Genomic DNA, 22,071 nt, shown 5'->3' with positions numbered 1-22,071 from the left:
GAAATCCGACCATAGAATACATGCAATTTACAGATACGATATACTAACCGCTCCTGACTGATCTTCGTTGGAAAAATTCTGAACAACACAACCTAATCCCGGACACCAGTGTCACTACGCATAGGTCTGCAAACTATTCGGAAAGATTTACAGACCATCCTGAATATATCCGCTATCTTCTTGACTCCTGCAGTTCCTGGATTTAAATCCCAAGAGAAACTGGAGGATTTTTCCGAAAGATTCATCAGAGAGGCTGCTCTGGGGAATCTGTAGATCATACTTTTACAGAAATCTGCTAGCAGCCCTAGGGATACACGTGCAGTTTTGTAGAAGCAGTTCAAAGGAGCATTGTTTATTACTCATTTATTAATAACTGCATTCTCTAATATTTTGACACAGAAATATATATATATATATATATATATATATATATATATATATATATATATATATGGAAAAAAGATACACCGATATGATGAACAAATTGCAATGTTACTAACCTCTTCTTCTTGTGACACAGCCAATTCGGGTTCATGTTCCTCCAGCCTAGTTAGTAGTTTATCCTAAAAATAAAAAGTCGACAATTGCCTTAGAACTCGATATTATGGCGCAATCATGCAAACATTCACCAAGTAATAATCATATTTAAGTTATTACAAACAGCTCTCAGTACTAAAAGTTATTTTCTAACAAGAGTTCTGGAATGTAATCAATTTTTTTAGTCGTTTCAGGGCAAGCCTGATAACTAACATATATACGAGCAATAACGTGCAATCCAAAACATTCAGAGAAATAGGTCTTTAAATTTGTCTTCTTAATAAGTCAAATTACAGGTGTCAGCGTGTTAAATATTAATTAAAATTATCGAATAAATTAATTATAGTTTAAAATTAGAAAATACCTTCGTGATTTAAGAATAATTTTGAAATTGAAAATAATTTCATTCTTCCATTTTCAGAATATTAAACTTTGATAACAAAGTACTAAACTTTATTAAAATGTGCTAAAACTAGTCTGATAATTATATAGAAGCCCCTCGAGACAACAGTGCCCTAATCAGTGGGCTGTGTTAGAGTCACAACGAATATGAAAAGACAGACTCTAAATGTTGATGTACTAATGCTAAGAGTAAAACTAAATTTGATGAATAAATCTGAAGTGCTGTTTAAGTAAAACCAACAAATACAGACATAATAGGAATATCGGAAACCTGGTGCCACTCTAGTATAATGTATGTGGAATTTGATTGTGGTAAATACACTGTCTAGTCACAACGTTATGACCGCCTACCTAATAGTGGGTATGTAAATCTGTAGTAAATCTGCAGCTCTCCTACTCTACCAACAATATCACCTTCTGTGATCTTAAAAGATGATATCTGCTCTACATATCATCAACTTTTGTCCTTGTCAGACATACCCTGGTCCTATTCCCCCATATCCTTTTTTCACAATATATATCTTTATTGAAATTAGTGAAAATGAAAGCATCAAAGCTCACCAGTAGAGTATCCACGACGGCCAAAATGCTAGAGATTTAATATAGGAATTATCAGTAACTGAACTGCAGTATGGCAATTATGCTACTGCTCCACGGTGTGGGTCGTCGTCATCATCATCATCATCCAGTAATTCAGTCTTGTGACTGGTCAGTTCCTCTGATGAGCTGTCTCCACCTTTGTCTTTTCAAGTTCTTTCAGTCTTCTCTTACTCGCTCATCTCGGTATGGGTAATATCCTCCAAATCCATTTTTCGTTCCATTCAATATCATGAGTACTGCATGCAGAGATGATGTAATGAAAAGGTAGGTCTCCCTCTTTATGGTATCCAGATTGACCCATATCGCGACTCAGAATACATCCCAATCTTCCACATTGTGAATCAAATATCAAATCATAAGGAAATTCTTAGACAACCAAACAGTGTTTGGTTGTCTGAGAAAGCTATAAAATGAATGAATGGAAGAAGCTGTGATCATAATCTTTGAACGATGCACTCTGTACCGTATCAACACTAAGTAGGCCATGCGTACGCCCTCGCGTGTAGCACAGTACATACGAGCACCGTCCTCCCCACACTGGATTGAAAGGGCCAGGATTTGGATCCACTCAATTACATGAGGAAATTTGATAGGTTTTTTTTCACAATGTTGCTGGGTTAGTCGGTCTCAGGCAGGAGTTTCATGGCTTTCCTTCCGAAAACTTTGGTTTTTGGGTCTGTTCACTAGACGAAAAACCCAAAGTTTTTTGTCCATCGAACAGACAAATAGACCACAGAATACACGCAGTTTACAGACATAATATATAAGGTGCAATATGGCCCGAGTCTCTAAAACGCTTTTAAAAAAACCTAAAACTGCAGCCATATACAGGAAAGGACTATTAATTACGCTAAATAATTCTTGTGTGATCGATCGATCATCTCATTGCGATCGAATTCTAGAATGGAATCATTAAAGTAAAACTGTGTTTCTATTTTACCATTAAGGTTACATGATGTTTTTCTCTCTTTTATTTATTTTTTTATGGCTTTTTATTAAATAACTGTAAGCCTTTTCCTTTATAGGACAACCCCATAAGGTTGTCCCATAATGAGGGATTTACAGAGTTAATTAGTGTTAATTCTTTAGATTTGTATTACTTTATAGACAGTAGAGGAAATTATAAATATAATCTGCTCATTAAAAGGTACCATAAAATGGTACATTTGACTGCCATAGATTCCCTATGAATAAAATTTATTAGATTTGTTGCAGAGTTGGCTACTCATAAAACTGTTTCCCCTTTGTAATAAAAATGGCCTTCGGCCTTTTATATTCCGTTGACTTTATCATGGTGTAGTAGCTATTTAGAAAATTTAGTTAATTCGTCTTTTAATTTACCAATTCAATTTTAAAAACTATTTATGTTTAAAAGACCTCGTGTTAATTCAAAGTTTTAGTTATCGTTACATTCCATTTTAAAAAACCTAGTTCAGTTATCTTTGCACATTACAATTTGAATGAGCAAAGATAATTTTAAATAAATCAAAGTAGTGAGAAAAGGTAATTCTTTATTTCTTTGAACCCCATAATTCGTAACTGTAGCTAACTCGCTTAAAAATAACTCTCAAGTAGATCATTTTTAAACACTTTGGCATATAATGCGCCGATTGTCTTTACCATGTCCGTCTTCATATAATAATTCGACTCCTAATGGATGAAATTTCAAAAAAAAAAATATTTGGCTCCTTGAGAGAAAATTTACTGAATCCTCCCAAATTTCATTAACATCGGGCCAATGGAAATCCGTAAATTATTATTTATTTATCCGTCAGTCCGTTCGCATGTAACTCGAAGTTGATGTACAAATTTGTATTGTCATGAAATTTTATATTTGGCTTGTTTGGAGCGATTTACTGAGCTTTCAAATATTTCAGTAAAGTCGGAACAGTAGAAATCCGGCAATTATTATTTCTCTTTTTCACAGATATCACACATGTACCGTATATTATAGCTGAAACTTAGGATGCTATTTTTGCCATGCGGTGATTAGAAAAATGAATGAAAATATGGCGGATGCGCAGTAATGAAATGCTTTCGATTCGTACATAAAAGTTGCTTTTTTTTTTTTTTTTTTTTTTTATATATATAAATTGTGAATTATTATTTGACACGCGTCTGAAATGTAACCCCCTACGTATATTTCGTTCTGTAACAATTCTCTTTGGTAAGCAAGTTCTTGCCCTCATTCTTTAATCATTTTGATGATTTTTATCTATTTTATTATTTTTTTCTTATTCGTTGTTTCGTATTATCACTGCATTCAGGCATGCAACATTCATATTATTTAGTACTGTGATGCTGTCATTAAGAACTTTTAATCGTCGAAAAAGTATATTTTTTTATAATACGAGGATAGCAGTTAGTTGTTAGCGGTTCGGTCACAATTTTTATAGTTTTAGTTATGCACTTAGCAAAGCTATTTTGTTGAGTGCCATATTCATTTCATCTTTTCCCTTGTATAACAGCTTCTTTTTTGGCGTTGTCACCGGAAACAATAAAAAAACAAGAACAAACTTCGAAAAGTATTAGTTACTGCAGTATTTACGTTGTGTTGTTTAAGAGTTCCTTTCCTTACAAAAATCGAATCCAGGCTTTTTCTACAAAGTGCGAAATAACAGGCGATGATAAAACATCTAGCGATGATAAAGTTCTTTCCCATTTTTACAAAATAATAACTCAAAAACTACAACTCTTATCGAAAAACAGTTTTTTGCATTGTGATCAGTATATATAGGTTTTTTTAAACAATAAAAACTTAGAAATTTTTTTCTCAAATCTTTATTGATGATAAGATATCAGGCGTCTATCATTATTTTCTAATAGATAATCAAGATGGGGGATTGGGTTCTCCATAGCTGTACTCAGAATTTCTGATGGAACGTTCATTACCTCCCAATGGATTGCATCCCTCTGATATAAAAGAGTTGAAGGGAATTCTTCGTAAACACGATGTTTCAAAAGTCCCCCCCCAAAACTAAAAGTCTGCTGGAGTTAGGTCGGAAGGTCGTGAAGGCCAGGGATGTGGAAAATGGCGACTGATAATTCGCTCTATTTTGAAGGTTTCTACTAGAAACGTTCACATTATTGTCATTATGGGACTTAGCACCATCTTGCATAAAAATCATCTTTCCATACAAACCATGTATGTTCTTTAATATCTGGGATAATTTTAGTCCGCAATAGGTAAGATATCGTGTGGGATTAATTGTGCATATCTCAAAATACCCTTGATAGGTAACGGTTTCGAAAGAAAAAAAAATAAGAACCAATAATATAATGTGCCCCTGAATCCACACCATACTCCTTTAGAGTGGAGTGAGTCCTCAAGCTCTCGCAGTAGCACAGCGGATAAAAATCACCGTCCTTTCCTATACCGATTGGAAAGTGCCTGGATTCAATCCCGTCAATGATGCAAGGAATTTTTAGGGTATTTTTCAGAACAGCTTAATTAGTCAGTCTCTGGCAAGATATTCATAGTTTTTCTCCAGAAAACTGATTTTACATCCAGCAGACAAGCAGTCTACTACAGAATACACACAGTTTACAGACGCAGTATAATCTCGCCTCATAGACTTAGTTACCGTGGCGACTCTCTCTCTCTCTCTCTCTCTCTCTCTGTAATTCCTCAATATGCACATCAATGTTTTCTCAAGACAACATTCGACAATTTCTGCCTATCACAGATCCATCAAGGTAAAATTGCGCTTTGTCCGTCCCTAAGATGTTAAATAATAATTCTGGAGCCTGTCTACACTGCTAAGAAAACTTCATATCTGAGTACACAATTACACCCAGGTCATTATCATTCTACACTACCCTATGCGTAGTACCACACAGTTGGTACATATCTCTGGGGGTTACTACTACCCATATGCGGTACTTTGCATTTTTCAACGTTAAACTTCAGTTGCCACTTCTCAGCCCATCTCCCCAACTTTTCTAGATCCTGTTGCAGCAGCATACTGTCGTTACTGCCATTAAGAACCCTGCCAACCTTCGACATTAAGCCTGATATACATAAATCAATATCATTGATCAATATACAAAACAACAATGGGCCCAATACCGAACTCCGGGACTCCACTAATAACATTAGTCCACGAAGAGCAGTGTCCATATTACCACTTTGTCTTCTGCCCCTCAACCATCCTTTTATCCATTGTAGCAACTTGCCCTTAAAGCCATACTGCTGCAATTTGTACAGTAGTCTTCCATGTGCAACAGTATCAAAAGCTTTCCTGAAATTCAAGTATATGATATCAAAATTATTTTTTGCATCCAATTCCTTTGTGACCACATAATAGTATACAATCAAATTTGTCAGACAAAATTTCCCCTTAACAAACCCATGCTGTGTCTGACTATAACTGCGGTCTTGTCTAGATGATCTTGCAGTGCTTCTTTAACCAGTCTGACTATTATTTATCCCCGGAACAGAAGTTAAACTAACAGATCTGTAATTACTAGTGTCACCCTTTGTGAATTGGAGATACATTTGCACATCTCCAGTCTGAGGGAACCTCCCAAGAGTCCAATGATGCTCCCATAATTATGGCTAACGGTTTGCTTACTTCCTTTGCCACCTCCTTTAATATCCCTAGATATATCCTATCCACCCCCAGGTGCCTTCCTTATTTCTCCTCGGGCTCCTCCGTAGCCAGGTGGGAAGGAGCAGCAGTGCGTAACACATGCTTCTTGATTAGACTGGGGTTCGAGCCCGTCACCACCAAATACGGAGGTTGCGAAAAGGTCAGGGAATGACCACCGCATATTCCCGGAGCAGTATGGCCTTAGTTGCTAATGCTCCTAAGAACCAAATAACAACAACAACAATATTTCTCCTCCACTTTGTTCTCCATTATTACAAAATCATTTAGTTCCCTGTTAGAGTTTAGTAAATTGCTGTCCTCCCCTTCCTCACAGAATTCCTCATGTGTGAATGTAGATGAAAAATGCTCATTCAATTTCTCAGCTATGTATTAGTAATGGCCATATGGTGCAAGGAAGCCTATGGCTCATGCTGCACCAACCAAAAAAATAAATTAATTAAATTTAAAAAAAAAATAAAAATAAAATAAGAATAAAATAATAACAAGAAGAAGAAAATTAAATATATATATATATATATATCATAATAATTAATAAATAAGAGAAAAGGAAATGGACAACCTAAGCATTTCCCTCCTCCCGTAGGTAATTATCCAGCTGACCTTTGAGTTTCCCCAAACTGTCAGCCTCTACCACCCATGTAGGTAACTTATTCCAGTAATTTATAACTCGCTGGCTAAAATAAAACTTCCTGCAATCTGGTCTAAACAACTTCCCCCGGTAACCTGAAGTTATGGCCCCTAGTTCTAGAATCATTTATAACCGTGAAATTTTCGTCCTTATTAATTTTTCTTATGCCTCTCAGAGCCTTAAACACCTCAATCAAGTCTCCTCTAAGGTGCCTAGTTTCCAAGTTCTGCAACCTACATATTCGAAGTCTTTCCTCATATAGACGCCCTTTTGCTGATCTCACCAGGCGAGTTACCAGTCTCTGGACCCTTTCAAGAAGCACAATGACTTTCTTTAGGTGCGGTCTCCATACCTGAACACAGTATTCCAAGTGTGGTCTAACAATATACTCTACTTATATAATGGGATTATGACGTCCTTATCTATACTAGCGACTGTTCGATAAATCATCGATAGGACACCATGGGCCTTCCTTGCAACCTGTCTACAGTGCTCAGAGAATTTCATGTCTGACTGTATCGTAACACTCAAGTCCCTTTCCTCCACTACCGGCTTCAGTTCAACTCAAAGTTCATAAGTTATTTTGGGGTTACTATTTCCCAGGTGCAATACCTTACACTTTGCTGGATTATAGCATAGCTGCCATTTTTCTGACCATCCCTGAAGTCTATCTAGGTCATTCTGAAGAAGCTCTGCTTGGCGGCGATCATTAACTACTCTACCAATATTTATATAATCTGCAAATTTAGACATCACGCCCTCTATCCCTTCGTCGATGTCATTTATGAAAATCAAAAACAACAGTGGTCCTAATACTGATCCTTGGGGAATCCCACTTCTTACGTCAACCCAATCTGAGGAATAACCATTTATCTCACCCCTCTGCCTCCTGCCCTGAAGCCATCCAGCTATCCATCTAAGGATTTTCCCTGTGATTCTAACCTGTTCCAACTTATAAAGTAACCGCTCATGTGGGACTGAGTCAAATGCTTTGCTGAAATCCAAATAAACAATTTCACAGTTATTCCCAAAGTCCAGCTCTTGAGTAACCCCGTCAAAATAGCTAACCAGATTAGTTAAACATGATTTTCCCTTTGCAAAACCATGCTGATTATCCTTCAGAATTCCATTTCTACCTAAATGATCCGGAATTTCAACTTTGATCATTGTTTCCATGATTTTCCCTACTACTGAAGTTAGACTAGCCGGCCGGTAATTTCCCACTTCACTCTTAGAACCGCCCTTATGTATTGGAGATACATTGGCACTTTTCCACTCCAACGGATCACTCCCGAGCCCAGTGATGCTCGCATAATTAGCCTCAATGGTTCAATGCACTCACTTGCCGCCTCCCTTAAGATTATAGGGTATATGCCATCAACCCCAGGAGCCTTACTGGCCTGTAGGCTCGAAATTTTTTTCATTAAATAAACATGTGACATCATTAATTACATTTTATTTCGACTTCACTCCCAGAATTTGTCATTGATGTGAAGGGTTTTTCTTCTGTAGAACAGGATCATCAACAGTAAAACCATCGATATCAAGTGGATCAATCTGATTCATCCCCTTCTTTCTAGAATTTATATAAGTAAAAAATCTTTGCTCTTTTCTTTGAATCCTTTGCCAAAGATTTTTTGTAATTTGCCTTCGCTTGCCTAACCTCCTTTGTGACGTCCATTTTGGCCTAAACCTTGAAGAGTATGTCTTAATTGGTATTAAAAGCCTAGTAACGTTCAAGATTAAATCCTTGAATGCTTCCCATTTAGAATTTGCTGTTTGTAACATCATCAATTGGTCCCACTATATAGAATTTAAAAACTGTCTGAGACCACTGCAGTCACCTTTAAGAAAGCAAAAACCCTTCCCTTTACCCCTGATGGTAGTTACATCTTTAAGTAAATCCCACATCCGTACACTGTGGCCACCTAGTGGTTCCTTTATCTGTAAATTCTTAATGCATGAATAATCACTGCTGATAATCAGATCACGAGTATTACTCCCTGTGGTTGCTCTCGAACATGCTGCTGTAGAAAACAATCATCCAGTAAATCCACAAAAGTGTTGCTTATAAGTCTTGCACAAAAGTCTTGATTATAGTCACTGTGCTACGCGCATAGACGTATTTTAATGATTTGTGGAATTAAAGCAATATTATACCATGTTTAAGGGATAGTTTCAAACTGAAACGAGTAATGCTGAGGAGGTGCCAGCTGCTACTTGCTTACTAGCAAAATTTAAAATTGGAAAATTTCCGAATAAATATATAAATAAATACAAGTAATTGGGTTAAGTAGAGTGGGGGGTTATCCTAGCTTATTTCTCGCTGCAGTTGCAGATTTATTTATATCATATATTATGTTATATTACTTATTTGCAATATTTATATTTCTTTAATTAAATTAATGTAAATTTAATTATTTATATTATATTTATATTATATAATTTGTTCATTTATTTTAATCGTATTATATTTTTAACCTAGTCTTCTCTCAGCTTTTTAATGACAGATTTATTTTATGAAGTTCGAATGTGCTCCCAGAGGTATTGACTGTATTTTAATATATCTTTTTTATTTTTCTGTCTCTTTTAGTGTTATGCTGTAACTGTTTCACATCTAGTTCCCATTACTTATAATTAAAGGTAGGCATTTCTTGTGTACTAGATTTTTACTGCTTTATAGTTAACGAATTAGAAATTTGGCCACTGACCAGAACATAAAATAGATCACCTTCCGAAAATAGTTGCTTTAAAAAAAAATTACATAAACAATTTGGAGAGAGAGAGAGAGAGAGATCACATATTTAAAAAAATACCTCAAATGTATAAATTTGATGTAATTTTAACTGTTGATTTCAAAACGGAATTGGTTTGCCCCCTGCTACTTTCATAAAATTTATCCTTGGACATAATTACCGTATAGTAATAAATGAGCACTTTCTTATACTTGTACGGGGAGTGATCATTTAATTCGCGGGCTGGCGCAAGATATTGCGCATAATTGTCATCATCTGAATCTTCTGTGGATTTCTCCTTCTCGAAATACTCTCCATTGAACTTAACACACTTTCGCCACCGTCGTACCCACGCATTAAATGCTTCTTGAAATCCATTTTTCCAGAGCCTGCGACGTACTTCCGTTGTGGCTCTCCGAGCATCGTTGTGTCGGACTCGAAACGCTTGCCTTTCAGAGCCTTCTTCAGAAATGGAAACAGGAAGAAATCACATGGAGCTAAGTTTAGTGAATAAGGGGGATGAAGCAGAACTTCGGCACCTATGGCAGTGATCACTGCCTGAACATATATATATATATATATATATATATATATTAAATGTAATATAAAATCAAAGTTTCAGTTGATGGATAAAAATAAATAAACAAAGTATAACAGATTCACAAAAACACGCAAAGCAGCAGTAAAGGAATAGATAAGTCTGATAAAATAATTTGCATAGATGGAGGTGAAAAATACACAACGTTCCGAGGATTAGAAGGGTAAGGACAGTAGAAAAAAGAAGTATAGTAGGTTTGTAAAAGGCGAAAGAACGTTAATAACCTAAAAATTATGATGAATTAAGAAAGTTATGGGCTGAATTGCAAAGCCAGTTAGAGATGAGGGAGTTGTAAAGTAAAATGATTAATTATTATTATTAATATCTGTTTATTGGTCTACTTTAGAGCCACCCCCTGGACAGCAGTAAGCTAGGAGGCAGATTGTTACATTCACAGATTAAGGCAGGGACATGTGTCTGGGGTTACATGGAGCCATATGGGTGCTTAACCTGAAAGGAACAGTATTTACAGAATTCTTTAATTATATACCTGAAAATTGTGGAATACCGTAGTATCCCAAACAGCAAGATAATATTTGATCAAAAATGCTGGATAAAACGTGAAGTATATGTACGAGCAGGTAATTCCTTAGTTGAGGCAGTCCATATTTTCCTTCTGGTGCTGTCCCTGAGAATCATAACGGTAGATTTATGTATGTGTCCATTAGTTTCTGGCGTCTGTAAGTGATGCTGGCACAATTTATCGAGGTCGATGGTTAGACTGTGTGTCAAATCAACCGTGTTTCCTGGGAACATGCTTCTCAGGCCTTTGAGGTTGCTGAAACTGATACTAAGTTGGAGCCTTGTGTCCACTTGACTTCTTCCAGAAATTCGGGGAATTTTTATTATGTCACTTATATCAGGGGCGTCAAGTCGTCCTGTAATTAGTCTGGCCAGTGCAAGAAGGTTAGCTGCCATAATTCGTTGTTTCCATGGTGTGACTTCGAGATTGATGTAGAGATGGGTCCTGGAAATAGTGTACTGGTTGCCAGTCCGCCAGTTGGGCCATTTCAGGAGCCAGTATTCCAGGCGGAGGAACTTATTGAAGTGTGTTGTAGGGGCCAATGACCAAATAGTTGCTGCATAAAGAGGAATGGGGTAGAGACATCGAAGGACGTATTTCTTGACCAATGCAGCATTGCATATCCCCATTAGTTCCTGGCGGATTGCCCACATAGCAGAATACATTTTTGTTTTCGTGTTCAGGAAGTGTGCCTGGAATGTCAGACCCTCATTCCTACTAACCCCAGATCCTTGTGCGTTTTAACTTTAATGGGTGGATCACCCATTAAAAAAGTTAAAACGTTAAAAAGTTGATGGTAACGTTGATTTTATTGTGTGACTTCTTCCAGGTGAATGACATTTGGTCTGTCTTTGCTTGGTCAAACAGCAAACCAATCGAGGCCAGAAATTGTTCAAGTTGATGGATTTTTTTTATTTGCCTGCAGAGTAGTGGTAAGGACCTGCTTTTTGTTAGAGGATGTAATGTAAAATTTCAGGTCATCAGCATATGACTGAAAATCAGTTTGGGGTGGCAGGAAGGGCTCTAGCACGGCGACAAATAGGGTTGATGATAAGACTCCCCCTTATGGGATACTCCTATTAGTAGTTCACGTTGTCCGGAAGCTACGATGTGAGATGTCTATGCTCCAGGATTGATTTAATTATGCTGAGAGTATTTCGTGTAATGTTGAAGTAATGCTAGAGAATGGTGATTAAAGATATTTTATCAATTTTTTCATAGGCCACTTTAATATCAAAAAAATATAACGTCTAGCTGTGTGTGCTGTCATTGAGAGCTTTCTGGATTCTGATAAGGGTGTCCATAAGGTTACTATTTGTAGATCTCCCCTTAATCACGGTATGGAGGACGGGAGCCGGTGATTGAAACAGTGGTCTGCAATGGAGGGCTGAATTGCTTTTTCAAATATCTTAAGGAACCCACAGCTGATGGCAATAGGCCTGAAATCTTGTGGCCGCTTGGGGTCTCTGCATTTAGGGACTGGACGGACAATATACGTGTTCCAGATCTTTGGGATCTTTCCACTTTCAATGATTTTATTAAAAATATGTACCAGGGGGTCTATAATATATGTACTACAGATTTTTATTAGAAACAGAGGAAATCGGTCAGGGCCGACTACGGCTTTCAGTGGTAGTTTTTTGACAATCTCCATCAGATAGCTTCGGGTTATGGTTAGGAGTGATATTGGCGGTGTGCATGGAAGGCCGGAAAGTGTTACAGGGAGCTGTGAACGCGATTGGTCAGTCTGTTGAAAAGGGAGCTCGGTCCACTCTTTAAATATTTCTTCTTTCATAGTGATTAAACAAAATAAATAAAAAAAATAAAAGGTGGTAGAGCTGTCATCAGATATGAGTGGGCAAACTTAGTTATAAGTCGAAGACAGAGATAGGAAAAAGACAAAATCTGATGTCAGCTGAAGTAAATATTGATACATTGTCAGGTATTTCATCAGGGGGACTACATTTGACCATGTATCAAGAACTGCGTTTCTATACTTGTCCATAACAGTGGAAGAGAGTGAATTAAAGCCAAAAAAGCAAAAAGAATAAAATTAGCGCATTCTCTTACAGTATGGACAAGGTAATCCCAACGCAGTGTCAATGATATGAAAATTGTTAAGATAAAAATAAGGATACAGCAAAAATAAAATATAATAAAGTGTTTTCAGAGTGGGAAAAAAGGTTTTTGAATTATATGTAGATTTTTAATTAAATTTGGAAAAATATATTGGTGTTGGAATTTTGTGGAAATTAGAGGAATTAAAATTAAAATTATTTAGAACAAGCATATGGTATAGAGTGAGATATTGGTTTGAGGATGGGGAAGGGATGAAGGAATGGTTAAATAAAGACGAAAAATAGCGATAGAATGAGGATAGTTGGAACGTTCGTATCGCCCTCGTACTGCACTAATAGTTCTACGAACGGGAAAAAAGGTAAAAATAAAAAGTTTTTTTGTGAGGGTACTCACCTTTTAGTGAGTACCCTGGCTTTGTAAGTGTTAGTAGTGTTAGTATAAAAAGGAGACTAGTCTCCTTTTAATCTAACACTTACAAAGCCAGGGTACTCACTAAAAGGTTGGGCTTTTAAAACGTACTAGGCTAGCTGGGGATGTAAAGCCCAACCTTTTTTGTAAGGGTCCTGGTTTTGTAAGGGTTAGTATAAAAAGGAGACTAAGTGTTAGTATAACATAACATGCGAGATGTTATGTAACCGTTCAAACGTGAGCAATACTATGAATGGCTCGACTAATGGTGACCGTGATTTACAACAGTCATAATAACAAACTGACTCGGTGGTTGATTATAATTTTTGTAATGTTACAGAAGTGCCTGTTTTGCTTGGCGGTTATTAACATCTTACTAGTATTTCTTTATCATTAATCATTGGACTATGTAACGCCTCCTGGCGAGCAGTTTATTGCTTCTCTAGACCCTCAACATAGCAAAATTATGTACAATGTTGAATAAGGTATATTAATGTCATACGGCACCAGGGGTTTCCCCCATCTGCGCACAATGTTGAAGTAATAATAAAGGTTATTTATTTATAATTTTAAAGTATTCAGAATGTAGCTGGTGAGAATATTCCATTCACCATTCACCACTTTGTACGGAAGTCTTACGTAATATGCAGCTGTGATAGCGTTGTACCTTTTGATTGCGTGTTTATATATAATCATTTCTATCATGTGCGTAATGATGATTTTTGTTTTTATTTGACATATTGTGTCACTTGGCAACAGAGTCGTTGCTCAAATATTGATGGATTCGTAGTTTCAACTATGTCAATACTATTCAAGAGGTAGAGCTCTCCTGGATGATTGAAATCAGTTTATGCTACGCCGCAGCAAATATTTTGGTTAGTATTTTTAACTTTTAATCTCGCTTAGAACATTTAATCACGACAATATACTGTATATTTTCCCTTTCAGTATTGGAAAACTGATTGGAATACTTTACGCCTCGTTGAATAGGGGATTGTTTATGTAGCTGTTTGTGGATTTAATGTTTTTCTTGCTTCTTTCATTAACTTAAAAAAAATGGCGAAATTGCTTGCTAACATTAGCTTATTTATACTTAAAAACACGAATTTCCCACATCCTATCACGCAAACCCTCCTTGGACTCTTAGAAGCAAGCGCCTGTTTGGTCTGTTGGCGGTAATGGTATTGTAACAAGGTTGGGCTACAACTCATTACACAGGGAAGCATTTCAGTTGAAGTGTTGTACCACGACGTTAATCGAAATGCATTTCATCTGTACAAATCAAGCGCATTTTTGTCTTAAAAATTCAAGGGCTGGTTTTATTTTGACAGAAAAATTTCAGAGTCCATTAATAGGGAAATAAACTAGATCCCTTTTTTCGACCTCCATTTCAAATTTGGCTAATTCAGTCTTGTCACCGGAGATGGACAGAAATATTAAATTCCTTCTCAAGATTGCAGTAATGTAGATTTGTTATATTCACTTACATTTAAGTTTTGCAGTTGTTTTCGCGACAGACTGGAGATGACTGAAGATGATCCCAGATCAGGGTGCCCCGCCTTATCGCCAAACGTTAAAACTGATTGGGTGGGTAAATTCTTTTTTTCGAACAATAGTTCTTTAATAGTAATGTTCGGTTAAGTTGCCTTCAAAAGTGGCTGAAGCGTAGAGTTCTGCAAAATTCAAGAAAGAATTGGTTAGGCACTTTTTGATTATGAGAGCCTTCAAAAGTGGCTGAAGCGTAGAGTTCTGCAAAATTCAAGAAAGAATTGGTTAGGCACTTTTTGATTATGAGAATAATAAGGGGAGTATTTGGGGGGGGGGGGGAGCAGATACATAATAAGTTCGCTTCCTTCCCTCATTATGCCATTTTAATAGTAATATTAAACTTATTAATTCTGATATCGTCGAACTTGAACGTTTCTTAAAAACGGATTGTCCACCCACTCTCCTGTCAACCAACTGTCATAGACCTGTATTTTACTATGATACAATCAATATACAAGTAACACTCGTATAACACGGTAGTTAAGTTCCTATAAAATGTCGTGTTGTGCGAAACCGTGTTATACGGGACTAAGAAAAGTACAAAAAAGGGGATTACGTTCCAAAAGCTAACAAAAATACACAATTTCGTTAACAAAAATACACTATTTCGTTAACACAATGTTAACAAAAATACACCATTCTAGATTTCGTGTATCTTCTGCTCTTTAAAATATCTGGGTTTGTTTGCTTTTGCTTGATAAATCTTTGTGATTTTCATCGTATGGAACTAAGCATTTTTGAAGCTCCTTTTGAACTTTGGGCTCCTTTCATTCAAGAATCTGCATTAAAAAAAATAAGATTCTAATTGCTAGGTTAACTTTATGCCTTCCTGTATGGTTTTTAGTGTAAAATTTGGAAGTTTAGAATTTTCATCTGTGCTATCATCCTCTGAATTGATTTGTTTTTATCTCCGCTGCCATTTCCACCAAATCCACTTCGCCAGCTTATTTTTCTACCAGGAATGATAGGTGGCACAGGACCAGGGTATGTCTGCCAGGGGCAAAGGTTGATGACGTTGTAGAGCGAATATCATCTTTTAAGGGCACAAAAGGTGATATAGTTGTACACGTTGGCACTAATAATATTAAGAGTAGGAGACCGGCAGAATTACTTAACAAGTACAGGTCACTGTTGAACAAAAGCCGAGAATTAGGGTTGAATTTGAAAGTGTCTGCAATTCTGCCCAGACACGATAGGAGGGAGTATATGATGAGAGCCTTGTCGATCAATTCGGCCCTGGAAAGATTGTGCAAGGCTCAAGGGGTAGAATTTTTTTCAGCCTGGACTGTACTTGTTAACAGGAGAGATTGCTTCTACAGGGATGGGATACACTTAAATAGAAAGGGTGCAAGAATATTTGCTGATGCTATCGAGGCAGTGTTAGGTGGGTCGGAAAACTGCTAGCTTGGGGGGAGACAAAGACCAATAGATTGACAGTAGCCACTGGCAGAGGTGAAAGAGATTCTTGCACTGCTTCTATTAGAATGAGCAGAAGCCTGGAAAACAAGATGCATGGTATTTCAGAGACTGCTGGGAGCCATTGCGGTACAAGTAAACACATGGGTTGTGTTAGGGTAGCTAAGAATAGAAACAGGTGCAGGTATGCTTGCGTGTACACCAATGCTAGGAGTTTAGTAAATAAATTTGATGAATTTGAGGTATTGCTCAAAACATCAAAGGCAGATATTGTTGGGATATCAGAGACGTGGTGTCACACAGATATAAGGGATGCAGAACTGCAATTTGGGGAGTACAACGTCTACAGAAAGGATAGACAGGATAGGAAGGGGGGGAGGGGTTATGCTATTAGTTAAGAAACACATAAAATCCAAGGAAGTGAAGCCAGTCGACATTGCCGGACAGTGCAGTGTTGAGTCAGTTTGGTGTGACATAAGCATTGGGAGATCAAAATTGAGAGTAGGAGTGTGCTATAGGCCTAATGACTCTGATGAGTATAATAAGGAACTGTACAGGGAAATAGAGTGGGCCAGTAAATCAGAGAGTCTTATAATGGGAGATTTTAATTTCCCAGATATTGACTGGAATTTGGGGGCTGGTTACTCACACACTAGCAGGGCTTTTGTGGATTTATTGGATGATTATTTTCTACATCAGCATCTTCGGGAGGCAACTAGAGGGAGTAATACTCTTGATTTGATTATCAGCAGTGATTCTTCATGCATTAAGAATCTGCAGATAAACGAACCACTAGGTGGCAGTGATCACAGTGTGCTGAAGTGGGATTTACTCAAAGAGGTAACTACCATTAGGGGTAAAGGGAAGGGTTATTGCTTCCGTAAAGGCGACTACGATGGACTGAGACAGTATTTAAATTCTATACAGTGGGACCAACTGATGATGTTACCAACAGCAAATTCAAAATGGGAAGCATTCAAAGAACTTATCTTGGAAGCTACTAGGCTTTACATACCAACTAAGAAATATTGTTCAAGGTTTAGGCCAAAATGGATGTCAGATGAACTAATGAGGCATATGGCAGAGAAGAAAACTGCATGGGATACTTACAAATTAACACATGACACAGAAGCCTATGATAGATACAAGTTGATATGCAACCAAGTTACAAAGGAGGTTAGGCAGGCAAAGGCAGATTACGAGAAATCCTTGGCAAGGGATGCAAAGAAAAACAGCAAAGAGTTCTTTACTTATGTTAACTCTAGAAGGAAGGGGATGAATCAGATTGGTCCACTTGATATTGATGGGTCAACTGTTGATGATCCTGCTCAGGTAGCTAACAAACTAAATGAATATTTTGCATCGACATTCACACATGAGGAGTTATTCAGCAAGGGGAATGCCAGAGGTGTATTCAACTCTAGCAGTAATCTAGAGAATCTTGAAATAACTGTGAGTAAAGTGGAGGAGAAACTGTTGAAGATAAATACAAGAAAGGCACCTGGGGTGGATGGGATCTATCCAGTTATATTAAAGGAAGCAGCAAAGGAAGTAAGCAAACCCTTAGCCATAATTATGAGAGCTTCCTTGGACTCAGGGGAGGTACCCATAGACTGGAAATGTGCAAATGTGACTCCAATTCACAAAGGAGGATCAAAGGCTGACACAAGTAATTATAGACCTGTGAGCTTAACTTCTGTTCCAGGAAAATTAATGGAGGCACTGGTTAAAGAAGCACTGCAGGATCATTTAGACAAGACTTCAGTTATAGCTCAGACACAGCATGGTTTTGTTAAGGGGAAGTCTTGCCTGACCAACTTGATTGGATATTATGATGCAGTCACAAAAGAACTGGATGCAGGGAATAACTTTGACATTATATACTTGGATCTTAGAAAGGCTTTTGATACTGTTGAACATGGAAGACTGCTACACAAATTGGAGCAGTGTGACATTGGAGGCAAATTGCTGCTATGGATAAAGGGGTGGTTGAGGGGGGAGAAGACAGAGAGTGGTAAACAATGGACACTGCTCATCGTGGACTAATGTTATTAGTGGAGTCCCTCAGGGCTCAGTGTTGGGTCCATTATTGTTTTCTGTATTTATAAATGATATTGATGATGGTATATCAAGCTTAATGTCCAAGTTTGCAGATGATACAAAGGTTGGCAGGGTTGTCAAGGACACTATGCTGCTGCAACAGGATCTGGAAAGGTTGAGCAGATGGGCTGAGAGGTGGCAAATGAAGTTTAACATTGACAAATGTAAAGTACTACACATGGGAAACAGCAACCCCAGAGCAATGTATCAACTCTGTGGTACTACACTGACAGTGGTAGAGAATGAAAGGGACTTGGGGGTGGTTGTGCAGGCAGATATGAAGTTCTCTGAGCAGTGCAGACGGGCTGCAAGAGTAGCTCATGGAGTATTGTCAATGATATACAGGAATTTTTCCAGCAGGGATAAGGAGGTGATTATTCCATTGTATAAGGCGATGGTCAGGCCACACCTAGAGTACTGTATACAGGTCTGGAGGCCTCATTTCAAGAAGGATGTAGAGCTGCTGGAACGAGTACAGAGAAGGGCAACAAGATTAGTGAATGGAACAAAGGGGTGCTCTTACGAAGAAAGGCTTAAGTTTTGCAAATTACAGTGTCTGGAGACTAGGCACCAGCGAGGTGATCTGATAGAGGTGTATAAAGCCTTGAATGGTTTAAGCATGCTCAATGCTGATGGGAGTCTTCCTCTAGCTCAGAAAAATCACCTGAGAGGGCATAAATTCAAATTGAGGAAAGACAGATGTAAGATAGACGTGCATAAATTTGCCTTTAGCCAGCGGGTGGTTGGTTGGTGGAACAGACTTCCATCCCTTGTGGTGGAGGTTGATAGCCTAAATAAGTTTAAGGCTCAGCTGGACAGGTATTTGGAACGAACAGAGGGGTGAGGTGGAAGTGGGTTTTTTTTTTTTTTTTTTGGCTGATGCTGCATAAGCTTGCTTTCTTGCATCAAATGCCTCTACTAATGCTAATGCTAATTCTTGAACGTCTTCAGTAATCATTTTTTTTTTTTAGGAGCATCGGCGACTAAGGCCATATTGCTCTGCGTATATTTTCTATAAATTGCGTGTGTCCTGAGGTCGATTTTGTTTTGCTTGGACGAAAAATTCAAGTTTCCGGGAGAAAAAAAACATGTTAACCTCGCCTGAGCCTGACTAACTCAGCCATGTTTTGAAAAAGACCCATAAAAATTCCTCCCGTCATCGATGGGATTTGGATTCAGGTCTTTTCCGCCCGGTGTGGAGAGGAGGGTGATTCTATCAACTATGCTACCCACGAGGGCTTCAGTAGTCATGTCATCAAAACCTTCCCCTCCTACCGACGTAGGAAGTTCTACTATCGCACCGATTCCCTTTTCTGACGGTTCGACCATATTTCTTGAATGAACTAACTCTGGCCATACATTTTATCATACGCATTTAACGTTGGCGGTTTTACTTCTTTCTGAATCTGATACAGTCCACAAGTGAGAAATGTTTCCATTACTTCGATAGATTCGGAATCAATTTTTTTTTCCAAAATCCATTGTAACGATTTTCTGAAATAATCAGTTTTAAAGGTGGATATAATGCCTTGATCTACATGAAGCCCACAGTCGGGACTGCTAACTCAACGAAAATACATGTACATGCAATTCCGCTAAAAATCTCCTCATTTGAAAAATCAATTTTTGTCTCCAAGCTTTCTCCACGGACAACTGTTGAACAGATGTGGTCTTGTTTGAATGAAGACTTAGGTATAGACACAGAAGTTACCAGCCTCACGACCAAACAACTATACTATACATTATTCAAAATCACTACAGCAGAATCAAACTACAAACTACTCAGCCTGGTATCTTCATGGCCTGCAGGGGCACTAGTGAAACACTTCTACACTACAAAGCGTATCTCTACCTGGATGCGGTATCCCCAACATATTGAAACCACAAATAATGAAAGGAAAACCCCCCCATTAAGTCTAAGTTTGGTGAGGAACATTCCGGTTATACTGAATAGGAGCTTCTTAAAGGTTCAAACACTCTCACAGAAGCTTGCCAGCGACATGATCACCCACCACAAACGCCTGAGGGAAGACATATGAAGATTGAGGTGAGAACTACCTCCAGAATGAACCATAGACGACTGATGAAGGCCATCAGAGCTCCAACAAGGGCATACATCCAAACTTCTTTAATGTGCACAATTTTCTATCAAAATACAGAAGTCTGAGAAATAAACTTCAGACAATGGAAATTCTTCTCTTGTCAAGATTGTATGACATCATTTGTATCACAGAGGCATGGCTGTCCCCCAATGAAGAAGACCTGGCATTTTCTCAAGCCACTTGCTTCTCGGGCATTTTTGCCTCCAGGGAACGGACAACTGGTGATGGTGTAGGTATTCTCTTCAACACAAAAAAATTCTCACTGACTAGCTCAGCCACTCTAAAAACAGAACTGTTTGAAGCTGCAAGAGCCTCACTCAGCATTCAAGGCCACAGACTTGACATGTGCACAGTCTACATCCCCCTCCCACAGTAAAGAACACTTTACAAGAGATCTCCAACTGGATCATTAATCAATGCCACCCTAAAGCAACATTACTAGTGTGTGGAGACTTTAATATTAACTCAGGCCAACACAGTCTTCGCAAATTGTTATCTACTAATCTGGCATCAGTAGGTCTGACCCTCCAGAATTTTTCCCCAAAAGAATTTTTCCTCATGTTTTCTACCAGAGGCGCTAACCTGTTAGACCTAATATTTACAACAGACACCCTCACCGTTGACAGCCAACCGGAAACAGCCTTCATGTCAGACCATCTACCAGTAGCCCTCATTCTTCCAATCACTTCCAGGACATCCTGGCAACATCAGGCACCAGTTAAGAAGATAGTGATTAGCCCTTCTCTCCTCAATCCAGAGAAATGCTGCTTCGCAGCATCCATTTTTCCTTGGGAAGCTCTAAACCAATGTGATCCACAGCTCGGGCTGCACTTTCTTACCTGCTGGCTGCAGTCTATTGCTCGAACTGCAGCGTCAAAAACAGTTTCAATTTCCTGTCGAAGCAAAGCATGGTGGACCCAAGATCTGAGCCTTAAATTTCAGAATAAACAAAGACTACATGCAAAATGGAAAGCAAAATCAGACCCACTAGACAGAGTTGCATACTCAAGAGCCCGTTCCCAGTTCAATAGAAGCAAATCTGAAGCCATTAATGCCTACATCGACAAAACAATCAAGATCGGGAAGGCACCGTTTAAGGCAAGGCATGATGAATTCCCTCAACAACTTAATCCAATTGAATGGCTAGACTACATCACAAGATTTAAGCCAAAGTCAGTGTTAGACCTTAAGAGCATTCACAACAGTTGTCAGCGAGATGTCCTCGCTTCCATCATCATCACAAAAAGAGAGCTTATCCAGGCCATCAATGATATCCCACCAACGTCTTGCACTGGATATGATGGAGTGCCACAATTAATTCTTAAGAGTGTTAGTGTTTTCATCATTGATGCACTCCTAGGTATCTTCAATGGAATCCTCACAACGCAAAGTTTCCCAACAGCCTGGAATCAATATATTGTCCGACCAATCCCAAAAACACAAGGAGCGACATCAATTTCACAATTCAGGCCAATAATGAAAGCCTCATGTCTCCTCAAAGTCATGGAGAATTGCCTTCTTCCCATCCTAACCAACCAGGTTCTGCCATATGAATCACCATATATTCACTATGCCTTGAAACGCAGGTCCACCAGTACCAACCTATTTCAAACCACCAACACCATTCTGGGGGCTCTACAAGATAGGGCTGAGATGGCAATTGTTTATCTGGATATCCAGCCTGCATTCGACAGCATAAACATCCAGCCCTCCTGCAACTTTGTGAGGATGGATACCAGATAAAAGGCAATATACTAGAATTGTTGAAGTCGCTACTTACGA

The 22,071-nt window shown here is 38.2% G+C and overlaps 1 protein-coding gene across 2 annotated transcripts in view; it reads right to left on the bottom strand.

Annotated features, from left to right (window-relative positions):
- Positions 1–22,071, bottom strand: part of LOC150079614 (uncharacterized) — an 88,846-nt gene that overhangs the window by 22,608 nt on the left and 44,167 nt on the right. For both annotated transcript variants that reach the window (XM_090384158.1, XM_090384159.1), the window contains exon 2: positions 501–563. In XM_090384158.1, the coding sequence (XP_090240284.1) occupies positions 501–563 (63 nt within the window). The remainder of the gene's footprint in view (positions 1–500; positions 564–22,071) is intronic.

Source organism: Mastigoproctus giganteus, chromosome 10 (genome assembly GCF_048544385.1).
Source record: "Mastigoproctus giganteus isolate SK-2022 chromosome 10, ASM4854438v1, whole genome shotgun sequence".
Lineage (NCBI taxonomy): Eukaryota > Metazoa > Arthropoda > Arachnida > Uropygi > Thelyphonidae > Mastigoproctus > Mastigoproctus giganteus.
The sequence above is the reverse complement of the archived record's forward strand: the minus strand, read 5'-3'. Positions and strand labels throughout refer to the sequence as shown.